Here is a 23,262-nt window from a genome sequence, read left to right as displayed (position 1 = left end):
TTTTTTAAATAAAGAAAATAACACATGTGGATAGGGACATAGAAAATCTTGAATTCTTGCACATTGCTAGTGGGAATGTAAAATGGCACCATCACTGTGAAAAACAATATAATGATTCCTCAAAAAATAAAACAGAAGTACCGTATGACCAATGCAGCAATACCACTTTTGTTATGCATTCTAAAGAACTGAAGATACCTAAACAGGTGGTAGAAGCACCCCAACTGTCCATCAATGGATGAATGTAAAAACAAAATGCTGTCTATCAATACAGTGGAAATAATAACCTTAAAAGGAAGGAAATTCTAATATATCCATGATAAACAAATGAGCCCTTTAGCTACTATGCCAAAATAAAACCAGTCACAGAGGACAAATAGTACATGATTTCACTTACATGAGATACCTGCAGTAGTAAAATTCATAGACAGGAAGTAGAATAGTGGTTACAGGGACTCAAGGGGAAATAAGGAGGCATTGTTTAACAGGTATGGGATTCCCGTTGGGAAGATGAAACAAAGTTCTGGAGATGGATGATGATGGTGGTTGCTTAACAATGTCAAAGTACTTACTGTCACAGAACTGTATACTTAAAACACAGCTAAAAAGGGAAATTTTAAGTTATATATATTTTACCACAATAATAAAAAAAAAGCCAACATATGTAAAAGGAGAGATTAGAAAACCTGCTTTCTCAGCTCACCACCATACTACCTATTATATATATATATATATATATATATATATATATATATATAGAGAGAGAGAGAGAGAGAGAGAGAGAGAGAGAAAGAGAGAGACTTTAAAAAGATGAAACTGACAAACCAGGGGTACTGATTGATTTTGGACCTGTAACCTTCAGAACTGTGAGAGAATAAATTTCTGTTATTTTTAAGCCTCTCAGTTTGTAGTATTTCATCATGGCAACCCTCAGAAACTGAAACAGCAATACAGTGAGGTACCCTCACTCACTCTAGTCCCATGTCCAAGTAACCCTCCTCACCCACAGACAAAAGAGGAACAAGAGGGAGAAATATCTGGAATGCAAATCTAGTAGCAGCAGCCAAAAAATATATTTTTTACTAGAAATTTCTGAACTGCAATTAGATTTTTTTTTAAGATTCTGAGAAATGTCTCTCATTAAACACTGTTGTCAAAACTCAAGCCCACTGAATCTCTAAAACTGTGCCTATAAATACAGAGACAAGAATTATTTATACATCTTGCATTTCCTCAACTCTTTGCTACAAAAGGAAGTAATCCAGAACCTAATATTTAAAGTTACCAATCTGATTACTATGACATGAGGAAAGAAATACAGGATGACAAGTAAAATTTTTTAAATATCTTCAAGATTTTATGAAGCTACATAAAGAATTCTGGGCCAAGACAACCCTTAACACACATGCTGACAATTCAAGATCCAAATATTATTGCTTATACATACAAGGTACATGCATTATTACCCAGAGAAAATTCATTGAAACACTCATAATGCATACCTGAGATTATGAACTTACTGTCAGTTTCACACTCTCTCAATCTATAAAACAGTGGGATCTTAGGGCTGTGGGAATTTCTACAATCACCTGACCTGATGGATCAGGACCTGACTATGGGTCCCAGTGTTTTTGGTTTTTTTTTAAACGATAAACTCTAACCAACTAGTAGTTATTGGAATCAATTCAGTATGTCCCAACTTCTTTAAAACAACAACAATAAAAATATCAAAGGTCATTATTCATGTTATAGGTGAGATACCTTATGAAAATTTTTTTTCAGTTGTGTGGGTGTTGTGGGTATGGCCCATGAAGGAAAACTTACTGTATTTATCACTCCAAATCCTGGTGAGAAAGAGAAGGCTCTCGGAGATTAGACTTTCAGGAATTTAATGAAGTTTACACTGGGTTATGGGGAAACATTGAGAAAGTGCTCTTAACACTTGTGAGCCCCTGCCATGACATAGGACCCAAAGGTATGGGTATGGCTGGTGTAAACAGAAGCCTATGAGGGCAGTTGCCTGGCCAGAGCATGGCCTTTAGTAAAGGGAGGCAGCCAACCAGTGATCCAGCAGGAGGAAAGCTGCTACCCTTGTTATCCCACTGAAGCCTCCCCCATCGCTGACCCCAACTAGAACAGAGACCAGAGGGTCCACACTGCTCAGCCTCCTACGTCCAGCGGGGGCTGCAGAAAGGGCAGGAGCAGGGATAAACAGAGCACCCGCAGCCATTGTGAAGCTCAAAAATGTCTGAAAGCAGGGCCTCCCTGGTGGCACGAGGGGTTAAGCACTGCACTATCAAGCTATTTGCAGCCTCTGCAGCACAAGTTCGATCCCTGGCAGGCCAGGGAGCTACACACATGGTGCAGCAGACCTCTCCTGTCTCGCCCGCTGCTCCCCTCAGCAGTGTATTTCAGTCAGTCTGCCTGTTCTGCTCCCCACTCTGTCTCTAGTGAATCCTCTCACCACCCCCTGCACCTCTGGCCTGTACCCCAGTTCTTGTATGCATAAATAAATAAATCTTTAAAAAAAAGTCTGAAAGCCACTCAACCAATTCCTGCATCCTTCCTCTGACCACTTTCATTTCTGGATGGAATACATCTGCCCTGAAGTTCCTTAAGTGCCAACCTTGAATCAAACTTCAAATTCAATGTGAAACAAGATGCAAGTGATTGGCATCACTTTAAATTATGAATTCTGATCTAAGCCAGGTCCTGAACATTTCTCACAGGAGCCCTTTATCCACCCTTTGTTTCCCACCTCTCCTATCCCTATCTATGGGGCTCTCTGACCACACAGACCATATCTAACTTGTCTCTATAGCTCCAGGTAGTGGTTCCTAGCACACAGATGTAGCCACTGAAGAGTTTGTAGAATACTGAGCACATAAACCTCAGACTGCTCCTTCTCCCACATTTCTCCCCATACTTCCCTTATCATATAGTCAAAATCTGACCACTCTATCCCCAAAATCTCAAACTCCATTTTCCTTTTCTGCTTCAATCTACCTAAACTCCATCCCATAGCAGGGACCTGGGCCAATTCCTCCACCTCCAGGCTCAGCTCTCCAGGCTCAGCTCCAACCTCCAGGACAATGGATACAAAAAGGCCTATCAAGTAACGCAGCCATCCTGCTGCCCACAATGTTTTGTAGACTCCTAAGTTCTTTAGTTCATCATAACTGTAGCCTCCTGGTTTGGACAAGGTCTTTCTCTTATATCCTTATTCCTGCTACCCCTTGCCCCCCCTCCCATGCCCCAGCACACACACACACACACCAGCACACACACACACACACACACACACACACACACACACTCACTCACTCACCCTGGGAAACTTTGCTTAAAACCATTTACACCATTCTCTCTGCCCTTTTGTCTATAAACCTGAAAGGAACGGGAACAATGACTTATTTTATTTTCTATCTCCAGTCCAAAACACAATGCTCGACCTAAAAGTTGCCTCTAAATCTTCTCGCAGGTGACTTAGATGATATATATTTAAATTGTTAGACTGTTATAAATAACTGTGGCAAAGTACCCGCTATGTGGATATGTGACCAAAACCTCACTAAACATATGACATCCTTTTTTAACTTAAGTGATGTAGATGAAGCTAAAGGACTATATTCATTCCCCATCATGTACTTGAATTAGGTAGATGATTATCTCTGCATCCCTTCCCAGGGACAAGCCACCCCTCTTTAAAGAAGAAGAATACAAGTTAGATCGACCATTCAATTTATTAGTCAGTCTGTCTGTCTATCCATCCACCCACCCACCCCACCCATCCATCATCCAAATCCCCCTTTGCTTTGAGATTATTCTCTCTAGGGTTCACATCTCTATAAAAGAATAGGGAGGAAACTCATCCTAAATTTCCTTTAATAATATCAAAAGTCTATTTTTCTAATTTAATTCATTTTATTAAGAAATTAGATCTATTTTATCTTTACCAGAAATATCTGTGTGTGTGTGTGAACTGTGCCTCAGTTTCTTCATCTTGTATGAAAGTTTGTAAGGTGCATGAAAATCCACACTGCAGACTCTGAAGATACATCTTGGGCAGGTACCAGTACTGAGCAACAACTGGGCGACAGGCTTGTTTTCCTCAGTCAGTAGAAACATACTGAATAATTACACCTTCTCCCACCACGCCGGAGCCTGAGATTTAACCCCCTCAAAAGTCTATTATAGAGTTCTCTGTTAAGCACTTAATTTCTGTACCAAATGAGATAATAAAATGGGTCTAAAGATGTGCCCTGTCAATGTGGTTCTCTGGTCTTGCTAATAGCAGTCTTAGCTAACAGATCCTGGCCAAGAGCGGTGCCCATCTCATCTGTTTTCTACCTCTCTCACCTCATGGGCCCTAACAGCTGTTCCTCCAGGCCCAGTACCACCTGTAAGTTTAATAATTTCACCTTAAGGCAGAGGAGAGAAGCAGTGCAGGGCATATTTACCTGGATGACACTTGGCACTGCGTCTGATAAAGACTAAATTGGGAGTGAAACCTTTTTAACCAGCCTGTCTCATAGTATCCTGCAATTCCATCTCGTTGCAATCCAAAGAGTGAAAGTCCAGCAATCAAAAGAATAGCTGAGCCCAGAGATAGGAGGCAGACATAATTTGGCAGACCTGAGACACACTTACCAAGCCTTACAGAAATAGATTCCATCCAAATTGAGAAAACCCAGACTCATTTTTTAAATTAACATGAAATTAGTGAATAGGTCACTGACAATCAAAAACTGTTGAAATATAAGAAATAGCGCTGCACCAAATCTTCATGAAGCAAAAATATCATGTTGTTCCTTTGTTGGAAATCCAGAATTACAGAGCACTCAGTCTCAAAAACCTGAGAAGCAAGTCAACCTGTCAGAAATTGAAGCTGTTATTGAAGACAATCAGTGTGACAGATAATGGACCATGAAACTACTGCCTACAGTAAATGTGGATATGATGAGGCATTTGAAGATAATCAAGAGAAAAGTTGCATTTAGGCTTAAAAAAAAAAAAAGCTACCACATATAAAGATTCCACACTTACCAAACACTATGTTTAATAAAAGACCATTCTCATTTTTAAGAAAAAGATGTGAAATTTTGTGCATATTAACAAGTATGTGTAGTATACATGCTACATATCAGTTCCCATGCTCAAAGCAGGGGAGGGGAAATAAATGAGAATCATTCTTTCTTCTTGAAAAGCTCACAACTTAGTACAGGACACAAAATTATCAAATGTGCAGAGCCTGGATAGTTTTTATCCTATATCCATATGGCTACTTTCCCACCCTACTGCACTTAGACATGCACATGGGTGACTCACCAGTCGAAATAATTTCTTCCACTTCCAGGGCAGGCCCCAGATTTCCTGTGGTATCCTCCATACTCTCTGTTCTTCAGTCACACAGTGCAAGAGAGCAGCAGAAATCTCCAAGGCCAAGAAACAGTGGGAGGGGACATGTGTATCAGAGACCCCACACCCAACCAGAAGAAAATAAAAAACCTAAGTCACCATTATTTGGGGGTTGTTTATTCAAAAGACCCTGAATACTAAGCAGTATAGTGTAAGACACAGTATTCAAAATGAAAGCACAGCATGAGGAGTTCTGAGAAGAATAAGGCTCCTGAGCAACAGTGGGGGTTTGGGAGGGAAAAGTGGAATCCAAGAAAAGAGGAAACTAGAATATCATCCTGGAGGATCCACAGCATTTACCTGGGGTGAGGAAAGTATGAAAGAAAATAAAACTGTACATAAGAATTTAAAGGTAATAAGGGGATAGAAAACACAGCAACATTTGAATTTTTACCTAAAGGCAATGGGGAGCCATTTAAATGTACAAAGCAGTACTAAGAGCAGAACTACAGTTGTATGTTCCTCAATGGAGAATACTCTGAAAGAATCAGAAGCTACTAGACGTAGAGAAGCCAGTTAAGGGGTTGTTGCAGTTTCCCACAGTAGAAATGAGAAATAACACAGCTTTTGGCTAGAAAGGAGGAAACAGATCCAAGAGAAATCACTTGGAATCATCAAAATAACTTTCTGACCCCCTAGATGTGTGGTGGAATACAGAGGAGGGGAATTCACCAAGTTCTAGGTGTCAGATTCGACAACCAGGTGACTGATGCCATCAGAAATAGAGAAGCAGACTGCAGGAAAAAAGGGGAAAGAAGATTTCAGAGAACAGGCTGGGCTTGAACTATGTGTGAGAAATCAAGATGGTAAAGTCCAGAGGCAAGTGGCTTATTGGGCACTGACTACAAATTTAGAGCTAGAAGTGTATACTTGGGAGCAGCTGACATCATGAAATAAACAAGAACCAACTGAGATCAAGACTAGGCACACCAGGAAATAGTTCAGGGTGCATATGAAAAGACAGAGGAGAGAGACATGTTTAAAAATGCCAGGAAGTTCATTGGATGTTTTTAATCATCCAAAATAAGAACTGAAATGGCTTTTATTTTTTTTTTTTTTATAAATTTTATTGTTATATTCCCCATACAATTGCAGCCCCCCATTCTGACCCCAATCCCTCCCCTCCCGCCCCCGCCCCCCTAAAAGTGTCTCTGGTTCATAGTTTTTTGTTGATTTTGATTTTCACTTTCTTATAGTTATTCATTTTCCTGGTCCCTTATTTAAGTTTTCTAGATTCCTGCTATGAGTGAGACCATCCGGTATTTTTCTTTTTCTTTTTGGCTTATTTCGCTGAGCATGATCCCTTCCAGCGCCATCCATGTTGCAGCAAATTGCATGTGTTTATCTTTTTTGAATGCTGAGTAATATTCCATGGTATATATGTACCACATCTTCTTGATCCAGTCATCTATTTTTGGGCATTTGGGTTGTTTCCAAAGCTTAGCTATTGTAAACAGTGCTGCTATAAACATAGGGGTGCAGGTGTTCTTTGGAATTGATGTTTCTGTGTCCTTTGGGTAAATACCTAGGAGTGGAATTGCTGGGTCATATGGAAATGGCTTTTAATTTCACAAAATACTTTTAGAATCATTCAAATTAAGCAGACACAAGTACATTTTAATAAAATCAATAGCCACATTAAGAAAGCATGAAAATCCTTTAGGCTGGTATGTAAGGGTTTCACAATCTGGTCCAGTTAGTCTGTGCACAATTCCCCACAGGGCTAGACTCAGTTTTTCACAACTCACAACGAGCTGATGCCTTCTTACTTTGTTCCTTATACCTGCAAAGCCTTATGCCTTTTCCGCTTGACAAAGTCCTCATCATCCTGCAAAACAGCTTCGATGTTTTCTGTTTCAATGAGCATTCTTTGTCCACACTGCTGGAGAAAAACTGACTTGTGTACACACATACGCCTCATCTTGCAGAGGGCTCTAAAACCCGCCAAATCCAAAGATGGTGTTTGATCAATCTTCAGATTTCTATCACCTTGGATGGCATTGATGGCATCAGTGCCCTTAGCCCACGAAGGAACTATATCTACTATTTTTCAGTTCCTTGTGTAATCCTCTCTCAAATATGGACTGGATCTGTTACCTGTGTTAACTAAGATAATGATGCAGAAAACATTGTCCCAAGCCAGATGCAGCTCTAAGCCTTAAGAATACCTGGAATCTTTGACTTGTGCATGCTTTGGAGCCCTGGTGTGCATTGAAAGAAGTCTACCCTGCTGTAGAGACCATGAGAAGCTATGTGAAGATGATCAGATGCAAAGAATGCATGAAGTAAAGCAAAGGACCCAGGTGACAGCAAGCACCAAGGCTCCTGGCATAAGACCCCAGTCAAGGTCAGCTACTCAAGTCACCTGCTTGGGGCACCAGTCAGGTGAATGAAGACATCAATTGATTATCACAGACCTAGAGAACACCACACAGAGTCTTCTCCACATGTTGCTGGGTGTTATTCTAAGATAATACATTTTAGAGTAGTTTGTAATAAAGCAAGAGATAACTCCAACAGCTAGTGATGGACACACAGTAAAAGAACTATTAGCTGAACAAGGAACTTATCAACAGGCTAATACATACCAGGCACCAGGAGCTAGAGGTCCAACAACGAACAGACTGGACAAAGATCTCTATTTTTATTTAACTAACATTCTAGTAGGGAGGGGCAGACAGTAAATTCCATTAATATAAGCATTATGGTAGAGACGATCCATTCTTTAGACAAAAATAAGGCAGAAAAAAGCAATACAGAGGGTGGTTGAATGGTTTATAATTATAAATAGTGTGGTCAGGAAGATTCATTGAGAAGAGAATAATCTTTTAAGATAGAAAAGATGAGGAAACCAGACAAAGGATAGGTAAGGGAGAATATTCCAGGAAGGAAAACAACACAAGATGTGGGAGCTGGCACGTTTGAATAACAGCCAAGAGATCAGTGTAGCTGGGAGAGAGTTAGAAAGGGTGGAGGATGAGGTCTCAAAGGTAAGTGAGAGTGTGTCAGGGCCTCCAGTACCTCCCGGGTTGTATGATTCACTGAGAAAAATCACAGCCTATAGCATTCTCATGGCTCCAATTTATTACAGAAAAAGGATACAAAGCAAAGTAAGCAAAAGGCATATGTGGTAAAATCTGGCGGAAACTTGGCAAAGCCTCCAAGGGCCTTCGGAAAGGACACACTTTATTTCCCCAGCAGCAAACTTTAAAATCACATGTGAGATGTCTAACAAGGAAACTCATTAAAGACTCAGCATCCAAGGTTTTTCTGGGGCTGGTCACATAGAAACCCTCTGCCTCACAATGCACAAAATTTCAAATACCCAGGAAAAGAGCAAGTGTCCAGCATTAACCACACTGGTGGCATAGACAGTTCTGGCAAAGTGAGCCATTCTTATCAGGGAATGACAGAAACCCTCCCCAAATCCAACTTCCAGGATCCCAGTCAAGGGACAAGACTTGCAAGTGATCAAAGGACAGTTGTCTCAGGCCTGCTACATTAAATTTTCACACAGGTGACCCCTAAGGAGCTACATGATCTAGCCCTCTGAAAGATGGAAGCCATTAGAGGGTGATGAACAAAAGAATGTCATGACTTGAATTGAACTTTCAATGATCACTCTAGTTTTTATATTGAAAAGCAACTGTGCTGGAGAGTACAGGGAGCAGAAACAAGGAAACTAAAATCCATGGCAAGAACAGTTTATGAAAAGCCCCAGCATGCTAACAGAAGACAGCTAGAAGTAGCCAGATTCTGGATAAATTGTGAGAGCAGAGTCAACCTGATTTACAGATTGATTTTAGGTGGATCATAAGTCAACAGTGATTACCAGGGATTCTGGCCTAAACAGTCATAGGATGGCATTGCCATTTAATGAGACAGGAAGACTACGGGAGGAATGAGTTCAAAACAGGACATCAGCATGCCCTAAACCAAACTCTTTAGTGTCAGATGCCACCTGACATCCAAGTAAAGATGTCAGGGAGACTGCTATATCCCAAGTTTGAAGATCAGATGAGAGGTCTGAGCTGCAGCTAGACAGATATTTAGAGCCATAATGCTAGATGAGCTCATCGAGAAGCATCCAAAACTCACAAAAAGTATCCAGAATTGTGTTCAAAAACAGAGGATGTACATTCTCAGATTGTTGCAGCAAAGGTGCAAATTGAGAAAAACTTCAACTTGTCCTTGAACTCATCTGGGTTTGCTCGTGTCTAGATGGAGGATCTAAGAGCTAAAAGGCTCTATCTTCCACCTATGAATACCAAAGAGTAAAGACAGATCCTCTTCTCATGGCCAAGTTCTCAACAGAACAGGTAGCAATATCTATAATGTCAAAGATTACCTGGGATCTTAACCAGTGGTACCCAAAAGCCACTGCAAGAAATCATCAGATAAGTTTCAGACCTGATCTGTCCATCAGGGTAAACTATTTGTGACTATTTAAATTAAAATTTTTAAATCAGTTCATCCGATGCACTGGGTGCATTTCGAGTATTTATAGCCATATATGGTAGCAGCTCCCTTAATGGAAAACATAGATAGAGAATACATCTGTCTTCACAAGACTGCTTTAGACTTCCCAAGAGAGGTTCAAAGCTCTGCATTTTTACCCAACTCCTTGGATGATTTTAATAATTAAGCTCTTCAGAAAACAATGTCATAAAAATCTGACACTCTGCTTTGCCTAACTTTCTCAAAGAAGATCTATGACATAAATACCACAGGAGTGGACTACTAGTTAACTGAGTCCTTTGAGTGCAGTGCTCCAACTTAGAAATCACAAGTGTGGGGCATTAATTTGGCTCAGATGAACTATACTGCAGTCCAAACCCTGGTGAGCAAACCTTTATGTAGAAGTTTGGGTTATACATAGAAAAGCCAAGGAGAGGGAGAGGGAAGAAAGAAATGGTCTAAAGGATACAAACTTGCCTACCAGAAAGTAACATGCAAACAGTAACAATGAATTAAGTGGACCTTAAGGAAGAAAACAACAAAGTAAAAAGTTCAACATGAAAATAATACTTAGTCTGGAAGGCAATACTGAAGTCAAGAGCATAAATGATTACTTCCAAAGAGAAAAGAGGTGACTCAGCTCCAACTGATTGATGCCTTGTGGGAAAGTAAAGCCCAGTATTCAGAGCTTCTGATTGATTTTTTTTTTCCTCCAAAAAACAATAGTAATCTGGATTTTTGCATGAAATCTTAAAATATTTAAACATGGCAACTAAATCAAAATATAACACCAAGCAGAACTAAAAAAATACAACTGTGGGTCAAAGCACGCTCCATTGAGGCCCTTGGTTTGCAAACTTAGAGACTGCTCAAGTCATATAGCAGAACCAAGACCAAGAGGGAAATATGTGCCACGCTGTTGGCTAGTTAGGTCCACCTACGTGCTATGAGGAACAAGCAGTCCAAGGAAATAAAGCCCTCAAGTCCAATATATTTAAAACTCATTGGGGAGTCCATTTTCAGTCCACTTTATATACAGAAAAGTCTGAAAATCTGGGTGGAAAAGGTACCAAAAGCTAAAAAGTTCAGGAATTGAAGAGTTGTAGCCTGTTCCTCCAGACTAGCCCCATACATACCATACCAGATTCATGTCATTGTACAAATTCTTACATTCTGATTCCAAAGTTAATCAGGGAATAGAATAGTTGCTCTTCTTGCTCATTCCTGGGAAGCTGGTCTCAACTTGTAAAACAAATTATTCAAAATATCTGAACACAAAAGAGATTCACTTTGAAAAGTCTATTAAATGCTTCTGTACCCAAACAGGTATTTTCATACATAAAGTCAGATCTATAATTTGGCTTCTCAAAATCCCAGCATACGCACTGTCCCATGAACTTAATGTTCATATTATCTCATTTCAACTCCCGAAAAGTGTTTCCCTGATTATATGTATATACATATAGAGCATAAATATATGTGTATACAGCATATATATAGCATATACTATATATAATTAATGTTCAATTTAATAGATTAAGTACCTGCTGTGAGAATTCATTTAGCAGAAGTAGAGAGATAGTTGCTGTAGGGGCAGGAATGATACAGGACAGGTTTTCTATGATCCAGCAGACCGGGTAAAGGAGGAGTCAGAGCCCTCAGTGGATTTTGCAGGTCCTTCATTTAGATTTACCAGGCATATGGCAAGCAGGGGTGCTGGGGAGCTGGGAGGCTGGCAGTCCTGCCAGCCCCCAGCAAATCCTCACTCTATCTGGGCTCTCTGGCATTCTCTCTGCTTCTCTTCTTCTTCTCTTGGTTTCTGTTCATTCATGGCTTCTGCTGGCATCCCTGTGATGCCGCCCTTATAAACGCAGTCTCTCGGCCCAGGTGCCCGCCATCAGGCATGCATTCAGGACCACAGGGTTCCCTCATCTATCCTAATGGTGGGAGGGCAGAAAAGCCTCATGCTTTTTACCTTACCCTACAGTTGCTAATGACGAACAGGTATATAATATGTAAAGCACAGTATCTGCCATTAAACTAATTTAAAATCAAATCAGTTCACTGATACCAAAATCTTAGTTCATTGATTAGTGGTTCCAAACACAGCTGGGTATTATAATCACCTGGAGTATTAAAAAAAAAAAGTTATGGCAAGATTCTTCTCCAAACCCACTAAATGAGAATCTCAGAGAAAAAGACTCGGGCATTTGCAGTATTTAAAATGTCACATGTTAGAGTAACTAATGATCAGCCAGGTTGAGAGGCTGTGCTGTATGGCTCAATTACCCATTCACCTGTGACATGTAATTTTGATGATAAATTTAACTAATTACTCGATGATCCCCACCTTGACTGCTTAAGAAGACAATCTCCTCTACAGTAACTACTTAACTAAATTGGACTTAGAGCCTGGGACACTGATAAACTACCAGGACCCAAAGATAAGCAATTCCATAATTCAGGTCCTTTAGTCAATTTACCTCCCCAACAGAGTTCATCAAATGGCAGGAAGTGGGGGAGGTGGCAGAAACCACAAAGTCCCAGATTTCAGAACTTAATTAAAGCCTTCCCTAAAGCTTCCTCAGTTTCTTCAGCCTCTACCTATTTCTGGCCTTAACTGAGGCTGATTCAGCTGGTTTCCCACATTCCACAAATACCAAACTTTTTTGTTTCTTCTCAGCAGATGGTGAATACTTCTCTGATGCTGCCCACAAAATCCAGAATGGCATCCCTGAACTTCACTTGCCCTCCAAACTTTAGAAACCTCCACTCTATATCCTCAGTCTTGAAATTGGCCTTTCTCCCACCTAAATTATTCAAGGCCCCAGGAGAAACAAGTTTAATTTACACTCATGTTCCCACTAAATGTGTTTCTCTACCTTGATGTCTATGAAATCTTGACCATTTTTTCTGTTTATAATTAGACTGAGGAATATATTTCATACTTGATTTGCAAATCCTGAAAGATTTGCCTCAGAAATTAGACTTCTCCCTATAATGTATAGTCCTGTGCTATAAAAGATATAATCAAGAGGAACTAGTGGATGACCCATGTCTGTAAAAACAATTGCTAAGGTTAAGTTGATATGTTACTGTAGCAGTTTGTAGAGAAAATTGTCTTATAAAGCAAACTATAAAAAATGAATTAGATCGGTAAATTTCCATACATTAATAACCTACTGATAAAAACAAGGACCTAGAGACAAAGTTTCTACATTAAAAATCCTAATTCCACACCTTATCAGTCATATATCTGTGTCTTTTCCCCCACATCCATAAAATGGGGATAATATAATTTACCTATGGGGGCAATACATGTAAAGCTCCCAAATGTGTCTGCACAATTAATGTTAGTTGTTGTTATGTTGTCATTATGATTATGAGGATGATAATACGCAGAGCTTAAAACCTTGCTGTCGGGGAGAACAGCCTTTTAAACTTATTTCAGATAGAAAATGAAATTTATGCAAATTGTTTTACAAATTGAATTTTGACATTTCTGATATTTTCTCATTATTTTCTAAATTCAATGGATGAAAGTATGGAATTTGTCAGTATTTCTTGACATTTTAGTTCCATTAGGAATACCATTTAATATTAGTTAAGCCTTATTATGATTACAATATTATTTAAAATCAAAGTATGGAAGAGGAATATTTGGGGAAGTGAAAAATACCACTTGCCACTTATTAAATTGAGATTTTAAAAGCCAAAGAAGGGAGGGAGGATTTATAAGTTGCAGTTGACCTTTAAATGTCACATTCACTAATATATAAATGTAAACACAGAAAAATGTAATGTCTGGCAATAATAGTAAACTGATCAATACAATTATATTATGGGTTCTGTGATATTATAAATTATGCTTTCATTCCAGAATATCAATAGCATTTTAACACCTTTTAAGATCAAATTATGATGCATTAAATAATATCTAAATAACATTTCCTGTGTTATTTACAAGCTTATAGCTGACTTCCATTTCTTGGACTGCTCCAAGTACCAAATTCTAAATATCCAAGATTTTAGGGTACCAATTATTTTTCCTAATGAATTAAAAATATCATCTTAGTACAATTTTTTTTTTTTACATAGAACTAGGGTGTAGGCCTTTGGTGGTGAGGGGAGGATTCACCATAGACAGAGTGGGGAGCAGAACAGGCCACAGATTTACTGAAATACACTACTAAAGGAAGGAGTGGGCAGGCAGGAAAGGTCTGTTGCACCATATGCGGGTGCTCCCTGGCGGGAATGGAACTCAGGCTGTGATGGTGATAGTGCTAAGACTTAACCCCAGGGGCACCAGGGAAGCCCCTTAATACAATTCTTCAGTAGGATCCACTTTTATAGTATGTCTAGAAAAATACTGTTACTATCTACCTTCATTTACCTACATAAATTAGTGAAATGTGACTTCAAATACAGCTGGTTACTTGTGTTAATTTCTGTTTTTAACTGAATTACACAACAAAGTGCATACACTATTGTAACAATGGAAAAAACATTGGGGTGGATATTCAGTTTTAGAGGTCACTTTACTTTCCCCCCTCTACCTCAGATGAACTCTACCTCTGAATTCAATTTGGGAGGATTACATATGCACGTCACCAAAATGGCCAACATACTACTTCTATATTTCTCACAGAATGAGAACAGGTATTAACAGCACACCTGAGGTGGACACTATAACTAGAGGCCTCTACAACTTGTCCTGTTTCAGGAGGTTGTAGGAATTAGAAGATGTTCCACTTGAACATTTAGAAATAAGATGCATTTCAATGCCTTCATTTAAAGGTTCCATTGAAGAAGACACAAACTCAGTATATAAGTCACACACCTGATACTTAGGAGTCCAGCTAGGTCTTAAGTACATTGCACACTTAAAAACATTCCTCCTGAACTTCATTTTTACTTGTTTTTGATGTAAGGGACACAACTGGGGAGAGTTTTCATGGTCACCAAGGCCTGGATACAGCCCACAGACATAGTAAATGTTCATAGAATGTGTGGCATCAAACTAAAACACCAGAAATGTAGACTGACTGGTGTAAAGCAAATGGCATCCTTCTACCTGATTTCCCTGCAAGTCACAGACAGAAGACAATTCACCTGGTTGAAATTCCAAGGGCCCCAGCATTTACAACTTCCGAGTATCTGTGACTTGCTTGCACCAATTAACTTTCTATTTCCAAGGAGCTCAAGTAGGGCTGCCCTTAGCGGGTCAAAATTCACACCTGAGGTGGGCAGCACCTTCCAGGGCTACAGCAGAAGCATTCCCCCATTCTCAGAGGACTCTCAAGGCAGTGCTTCTCAAACTTCAGTGTCAAGCCAGTCACCTGGGAGCTTGTTAGGACGCAGATTCTAAGGCAGTGAGTTTGAATCGGGACAACAGATCGTGCATTTCTAACGAGTCCCCAAGTGGTTCCTATGCAGTCAGTGGTTCCTCCCACCACCCTCTGAGAAGCAAGGCCCACAAACGCCCAAAGACACCAGGTCGCTAATTTCAGCAACACAGAAGACGAGGCCACAGGTAGAGACGAATACAGCCGTCCAGGTTTCTCTGCGCCCCCCTGCTAGTGGCCACTCGCCCTCCCTACACCCAGCAGGTGCCTTGGCCTCGATGCGCGTGCCCACAGCCCGCCCCGCAGCCGCGCCCCCCTTCTGCAGCCCCGCCCGCGCGCCCCCACCGCGGGGCTCACCTTCTCCCGCGTCTTCAGGTACCGCTGCAGCGCCTGCTGCGTGAGCTCGCGGACGTGCAGCTGGCCCTCCTTGCAGGGCACCACGATGCTGGTTCTGCCGAAGCACACGGTCACTTTCATCCTGGTCGCCGGCGACCAGCCGGGCCGGGCTGAACAGGTGTCTGGCCCCGTGGGCGCAGCCCCCACTCTCGGGGGACGCCGGGCGCAGGCGGGCGGGGAGACCTGGAGTCTCTCCCCGGGCCCCCTCTGATCTGGGGGCTGGCAGTGGCGCCCCCGCGCCCCGGACGGGCGAGCGCGGGGAGATGGGCTGGAATCGGGAAGGGGCGGCCGCTGGAAAGGCTCCCTCCGGGGTGGCGGTGGCGGGCGGCGGGTGGCGGCGCCCCGGCCGGGCTTCCCTGCTGCGCCCGTGGAGGCCGGGCCGCCGCGGCTGCTCCGCGCGCCTCAAAGCGAAACTGCCGGCCCGGCCCGGCCCAGGCCCTGGCCCTGGCGGCGGCGGCTGCGGGGCCGGCCCCAGGCCCGGGGCTGGAGTGGGCGGAGGCGGCTGCGCGCGGGGCCGAAGTTGGGAGGAAACTTTTGCGCCGGATTCCAACTCCGGGGCGGCGCGCGGCGCTCTGGGCTCCCGCGGCCCCCGGGCGGGCCTGGGCCCGGCTCTTAAAGGGGCCGCGGCGCTCCCCGGTCCCGCCCGCGCCCGGCCGCTGCAGCGGGGGCTCCGCGGGGCGGTAACTGGAGCCCGGGAGCTCGGGGCCTCCACTCGGGGGCTCCCTGGCCCCGTCCCTCCCGCGCGCACACGGAGCTCTGGGGAACTGTAACGGGACCTGAGAACGACCCACCAGGGAGTTGAAACCGGATCTCAGAAAGCACGCTCGAGGGACAGGCTGGGCCACTGCAGAGCCACCCCCTTAAATGAGAAGGTTGGCACCGGCTTCGAGCGGAGCCCGGGAGCAGGTGCTTCCAGCCCCGCCCACCTGAAACACCCCGAGGCGGGCCGGCTCCCAGGTGCGGGGCGGCGGGCTGACCGAGGGGCCTGCGGGCAACTTGACTTTGCCTGCAGCTTCGCTTCTGTGCTCTGGGGCCCTGGGATGGCCAAACTGAAGGGAATCCAGGAGATAACGTGGCATTTGGATCCGTTCCTTTTGCAGATCGGTACTCTGGGTATTGCCCCAAAGGTCACACTCCATCCGGTTGTGCACTTCATTAGGAAAAGAAATTTCCTTGGCTTTCTTTGCTTTGGGTGATGAGTCTTTAAAGATGTTATTGCGATGTATGTCTTGTAGTGTTTTACCTGTATTTTCTTCTATATATTTTATGGTTTCAGGTCTTATGTCCAGTTCTTTTATCCATTTTGAGTTGATTTTTGTGCACGGTGAAAGGTAGTGGTCTAGCTTCATTTTTTTTTTTTTTTTTGCATGTGGTGGTCCTTTTTTCCCAGCACTGTTTATTGAACAAACTGTTCGTGTACTGTTGCATATTATTCAGCAATCAAAAAAGATAAACTCATGCCATTTGCTGCAACGTGGATGGAGCCAGAAGGAATTATGCTCAGTGAAATAAGGAAAAAGAAAAATATTGCATGTTTTCACTTATGGCGGTAATATAGGGGACCCCAATAAGACATCAGTGTAAAAAAATAAAAACACAACAAAGCAAAAACAGACAATTATAAATCAGAGACATCCTGCAGGGGAGGAGGAGGGAGGAGCACAGGGGACTGTGGTGACGTTGCAGGGGTGCACTGGTGAAGGAAACTCTGGGGACTACATCTAAGGAGGTGGGGAAAGCAAATATTGTTTAAAAATGAATAATGATGTAAAAAAATTAAAAAATATACAAAAATAAAAATAAAGAAAATTTATAATAAAGAAAATTTTTAAACACATTTAGGTTCATGATTTGCCAGGTGTGTATCTGTCACCAATTGAAATTGATGTATCTGGGAAAAAAATTGACAAACAACATCTGTACTTTCTTTACTCTCACATAAATGAGGTTTTTTTTGAGCCCAAAACAATCCTGTAAGGTAATTATTACTGTTCCCATTTTGTGCATGAAGAATGGTAATGGTGTTCAGGGAGGTGAGGGGACTGAGCTGACTATGGGGTTAGTTATGCTGAAAGAATTCTGGTTTTCTAACCCTAAGCTCAGGTCTCCCTTAAGCAGTTTCCTCCAATGATACCCACAAGGTTACAACATGTGTTTCTCTACAAAGGGATATGTTCTTTTACTAAAGCTGTTATAGGACAGCCCCGATATTGAACGGGTTCCTGGCTGTGGGTCCTCACCCGCGCGCTTACAAGGGACTTACGAATACTCCACTACAGACACACACAAAAGGTTAATAAAAGGTTTATTTACAAGGGAAAAGGAAATAAGGAAAATGTACAACTCAGGGAGAAAATAGGGAAATAAAGTCTTTAATGCGTCCTACCCAATCCGCCGACCTGGAAACCCACAGTCACTCTCAGAGCTGGCCAGACTCTGCTAGCTGGTGGAGAGCCAAAATGGGGGACCCCCCCCCAAAGCCCACGTGTCTGTCTTTATACTCACTTGGCTGCTTAACCCCACCCTCAGGTCCCAGCCACCTTCCCTTTGGTGGTGATGGGATTTGGAGTTCACAGTGTCTTTGGCTTTGGCCTGGGGTGGGGGTGGAGTCCACAAAGCTTATATGGAATTAGCTTTAGGACATCCTTTTCCCCCTAACAATTGTACTTATATTGAGGGCCTCCCTGGTGTCACAAGGGGTTGAGACGCAACCTATGAAGCTGTCCACAGCCACTGCAGCACGAGTTCAATCCCCAGCCAGGGAGCTACCCACATGGCACAGCAGACCTCTCCTGACTCGCCCACTTCTCCCCTCAGCAGTGCATTTTGGTCAATCTGCCTGTTCTGTTCCCCACTCTGTCTCTGGTGAATCCTCTCACTGCCCCCCCCACCTCTGGCATGTACCCCAGCTCTTGTATACATAAATAAATGATCTTTTTTAAAAATTTAAAAAAAATAAAAGCGTTTATATTGAAGTTGAATTACATAGGACAGTGTGATCATGCACAAGTTAAACTAATGGGCTAGTGGGTTTTGAGAGTTTTTTAAATTTTAGAACATGCATATATGCAATAAATTTTGTGTCTTCTATGTAAAGCCTTAAGTAAGATCAGTGGTGTCAAAGGGACTCATGCAAACTATGCTAATTAGAAAAAAAATAAAATAGAGACTATATTGGCTTGCAAATGCAATACAAACTAACTTGAATAAACCAAGAAGGACTATTTCTTCACAAAATCTGAAGCTACAAGGCCTCACTGGTGGTGTAAGGTGTTGGGCACAGCACTATGGAATGGTCCGCAGCCTCCTTTCAACCCCAGGCCAGCCAGGGATCAACCCACGTGGTATGGCAGACCTCTCCTGTCTTCCCCACTGCTCCCCTTGGCAGTGTGTTTCAGTGGATCTGCCTGTTCTGCTCCCCACTCTGTCTCTGATGAGTCCTCTCACTCCCCACCCCACCTCTAGCCTGTGCCCCAGTTCTTGTATGCATAAATAAATAAATCTTTTAAAAAATCTGAAGATACAGAAAACATTTCTTTGAGACAAGCTTCAATCCAGAAACTTTGAAACAACAGTAAATTTGACAATGATACTGAATATTATTGATTTAAATATATACAAGGCATTGTTTTAGGTAAACATATTTACAAAATGGATAATACATCACATATGTATATGTGCATGTACATCATCTATAATGTATTTATATCTTAGTTTCCATCTATATCTTAGTCTTCCCTTAATAATAACTTTCTGAGAGAGATACTTTGGTTGTCCTCCTTTTAGAGATAAGAAAACTAAAGTCACCATAGATTAAAATTCTTTTTTTTTAAGATTTATTTATTTATGCATACAAGAGCTGAGGTACAGGCCAGAGGTATAGGGGGTGGGGGTGAGAGGATTCACCAGAGACAGAGTGGGGAACAGACCAGACAGACTGACCAAAGTACACTGCTGAGGGGAGCAGCGGGCAAGTCAGGAGAGATCTGCTGCACCATGTGGGTTGTTCCCTGGCTAGCCAGGAATCAAACTCTGTGCTACAGTGGCTGTGGATAGCTTCATAGGTTGTGTCTTAACCGTTGCGCCACGTACAGGGAGGCCCTAGATTAAAATTCTTAGAAACCAGTGGAACCTGGAATAAAATCCAGTCTGATGCCAGAGTCTTCTTAGAAACTACTATGCTGATCCCTACATGGGAAGTGCTAAATGAGTAGAATAAGTAATTGAATAAATACTAAAGCTCTGCATGAACAGATAGCCCTTACTTTTAATACTGAATATTATTTGGATATATAGAATGGTCTAAAACAAAGATTTTTATTATTGCAGCACTACTTAGAGTAGGTTAAATCCTTGAAACAACCCAAATGCCCAAAAACAGATGACTGGATCAAGAAGATGTGGTATATACACAATGGAATATTACTCAGCAATCAAAAAAAGATAAACTCAGGCCATTCGCAGCAATGTGGATGGAACTAGAAGGAATTATGCTCAGTGAAATAAGCCAGAAGGAAAAAGAAAACTATCGGATGTTTCACTTATAGCAGGAATATAGGGAAACCCAATAAGACATCAGTGTAAAAAATAATAACAGTATAAAACGCAACAAAACAAAAACAGACAGTTATAAATCAGAGACATGCTGCAGGGGAGGAGGAGGGAGAGGGATCAGAGGGAGGGAGGGAGGGAGGGAGGGAGGAGCACAGGGGACTAAGGTGATGGTGCACAGGTGCATTGGGGAAGGAAATTCTATGGGGACTACACCTGAGGGGGGTTGGGGGAAGTAACTATTGTTTAAAAATGAACAAGGATGTAAAAAATAAAAATAAATAAATAAAACAAAGATTTTTAGCTGCTGAGATAACTTTGCATGTTGCTGTTCTTTATGCTTTGTGCTTTCTTTAATCCCTTCACAATTGCTTCTAGACTCTTTTCCTACTCAAATAATGAATAGCTACTGCTCTTCTCATATCACAAGCTTCCTCTTTACCCAGCTTCAACCCCTCTCCACTACCAAGAGTCCCAACCCAATCTCTTGGCTTTGAGGCACCCCGGGTGAATAATGAACATCCAGGTTCTCCAAATTCCACTCACAAATAAGATTGGAATCATCTTATGGGATGCACCAGAGGTCATGCCATTGTGAGCTGAAGGAAGAGATGAAGCTAGTCATTGATATGCTCAATGCATTGTGTAATCCTGCACACCATAGAGTGAACTTTAATGACCTCATATTAGTAATTATATCAAAAGTTTAGCATTTACATTTCATGTTTATAGAAGAGCTGGATTTAATCTGTTATTCAGTCCCATCACAGCATACACAGGAGCAGTTTATCATATATTAAGAGATATAAAATAACATAATTGCAACACATAGTCATTCATGCCCAGCAAATTCCTAAATCAATATTTCATGCCTCATGGGATCTCCTGGGGAGAAGACAATAAATAATTTGCCTTGATTAAGTAACACTAGAGGATTCTAGCTCTGGGTTCTATTTTCTTGTTTTGCCTGTTAGGTGGGTAATTATAGCTTGTGGTGTGATATTTTCCCATTTGCTATCCAACAGCTTAGCAAGCTTTGAGGTAACCAGTGAAAATGTTAGGCAGAGAGCTAAAATATTGACCAATATTATTAAACTGGTGTGCCTTATGGAAAGTATCACTAAAGTGTCAGTACCACTCTAGGTATATTGAATAAAAAGAATGATAATTTTTAATATATAGTCAACCAGTCATCCATCCAGATATTTTACACATTAAAATAGAAAATATATTCATTTTTCAAGGATTATTTTAAACAAGAACTATTTATCACAAAATTAATTGAATTGGAGATAATCTTTCTGAGACTGTTGGAGCAATTAGTACAATAGATCATGTTCTTAGCTTCCTTAAGAAAGCAAGTGCCAGAATAATATCATAAGAGAAGAAAAAGAAAGATAGGTATGATTTTTCATTCTTTCCTCTCATATTTAAAAGCAAAGGGTGTGGGTTATTGTTTCACCTGCCAAGCATGGTTTTTTCTTTAAGAGATGTTTGTCTCTAAGTAACTAACAGCATTCATTTGTGGAGTGTTTCTTTTTTAACACTCCTTAAAGCACAATTAACAGTGTTTACACCCTGAAAGGAGTATTGTGGGCTCTCAACTTCTGAAAGGTTCTTATTTATGCTTGCTCTATGGCGAAAACTTACAAGGGTCCACATTAATTCCACTGGACTACCCTCCTTGGAACAAATGCCAGTCTGTGGATATTAACATACTACTTTGACTTATGTTTCCTTAAAAATACTGAATCTTGTACATGTTGTAGTCAAGTACCTCTTTATTAAACAAACTGAAATAAACCCACCCAAAGCAAGGAAACTGTTCTGATAATGTTGCAGGAAGATTTGATCATTAGTTTAATATTTTTCTTCATTCTCTGATCTCTTTCTCAGAAGCATTTTAGGATCCTTGCATGCCAACCACTAAGGAGTAGGTGCTCATCACAGTGGCACCAGGTCCCTTCAATGCTAGAATTAGGTAACAAGGCACCCAGCACATAGTAGGCAAAATATATTGCCCTCCTCTACCCTCTAATCAATTAACTAGCATTTCTAAATGCCTCTTATTTCCAATAGGCCTGAAATGACTTCTGTATCATCAAATGATATTTGTAACCTACACTATAAATTGTCATTGATGTCATCAACAATGTCTATACCCAAGATTAACTGGAATGAAGGTGCCATACTCACAGCAAAAAGTAATAAGATTGGGCCTCCCCGGTGGCGCAGTGGTGGAGCGCTGGGCGACGATGCTGCTCTCAGCCTCTGCAGCACCAGTTAGATCCCGGGCCTCTGGCAAGGGTCCAACATGGCAAGCAGACCTCTCCTGTCGCCCGCTGCTCCCCTCAGCAGTGTATTTCATCAATCTGCCTGTTCTGCTCCCCACTCTGGCTCTGGTGAATTCTCTCACCCTCCCATGCTTCTGACTGTACCCAGTGCTTGTATAAATAAATAAATAATAAATCTTTTTTTAAAAAAAAAGGTAATAAGATTTGTCACATAATCTACAAATTATTTAATTTGATGCTCCAGAAGTAATCCTGGAACATAGCAGTCTAGTCTGAGAATCATGGAATTACAGAGCTGAAGAAGGCTTGGAGAGTGTACAATCTCCTCATTTTATAAATAAGGAAACTAAGGACTGAAAAGGTCAGTGGCCAGATCCTCTGGTTCATAGTCCAGTGCTTTATTTACTTCCCTGTCTACCTGGTAATGAATGGAATTTGAAACAATAGAGATTTGACCAACATTAGCTGAAGGCTTTGAACTTTCATTAAGTCAGGAGGTGATGATAATAAGGACCACATTCTACTCTATTCCTGCAGTATAATTTTAAATTTCAAGAGCCTAAGCCCTATAGTTGTTTCCCCCACAATTGTCTTAATTTTTTTTCCTGATTCTTAAAACACTATTACTAAAAATTGAAAACCACCAAAAGATTTTAAGCAGATGAGTGATATGATTAAATTTGTGCTTGGTGGGGGAAAAAAGCCTCTGCTTAGTTCCTTCATTCCATCATTCATTTCTTTATGCAATAGCATTGATTCAGCACTTATAATCTGCTGGGTGGAGAGTGACCACAAAGCTT

At 41.5% G+C, this 23,262-nt stretch overlaps 1 protein-coding gene across 4 annotated transcripts in view; it reads right to left on the bottom strand.

Annotated features, from left to right (window-relative positions):
- PARD3B (par-3 family cell polarity regulator beta) overlaps window positions 1-15,698 on the bottom strand; it is a gene marked incomplete at both ends in the record, with an annotated part of 909,806 nt that extends 894,108 nt beyond the window's left edge. For all 4 annotated transcript variants that reach the window (XM_084247417.1, XM_084247420.1, XM_084247419.1 and 1 more), the window contains one exon: window positions 15,579-15,698. In XM_084247417.1, the coding sequence (XP_084103543.1) occupies window positions 15,579-15,698 (120 nt within the window). The remainder of the gene's footprint in view (window positions 1-15,578) is intronic.
- Between the last annotated feature and the right edge of the window lie 7,564 nt (window positions 15,699-23,262).

The sequence above is a fragment of the Talpa europaea genome (genome assembly GCF_964194135.1).
Source record: "Talpa europaea genome assembly, chromosome: 1".
NCBI lineage: Eukaryota > Metazoa > Chordata > Mammalia > Eulipotyphla > Talpidae > Talpa > Talpa europaea.
This window is presented reverse-complemented; position numbering and strand designations above follow the sequence as displayed.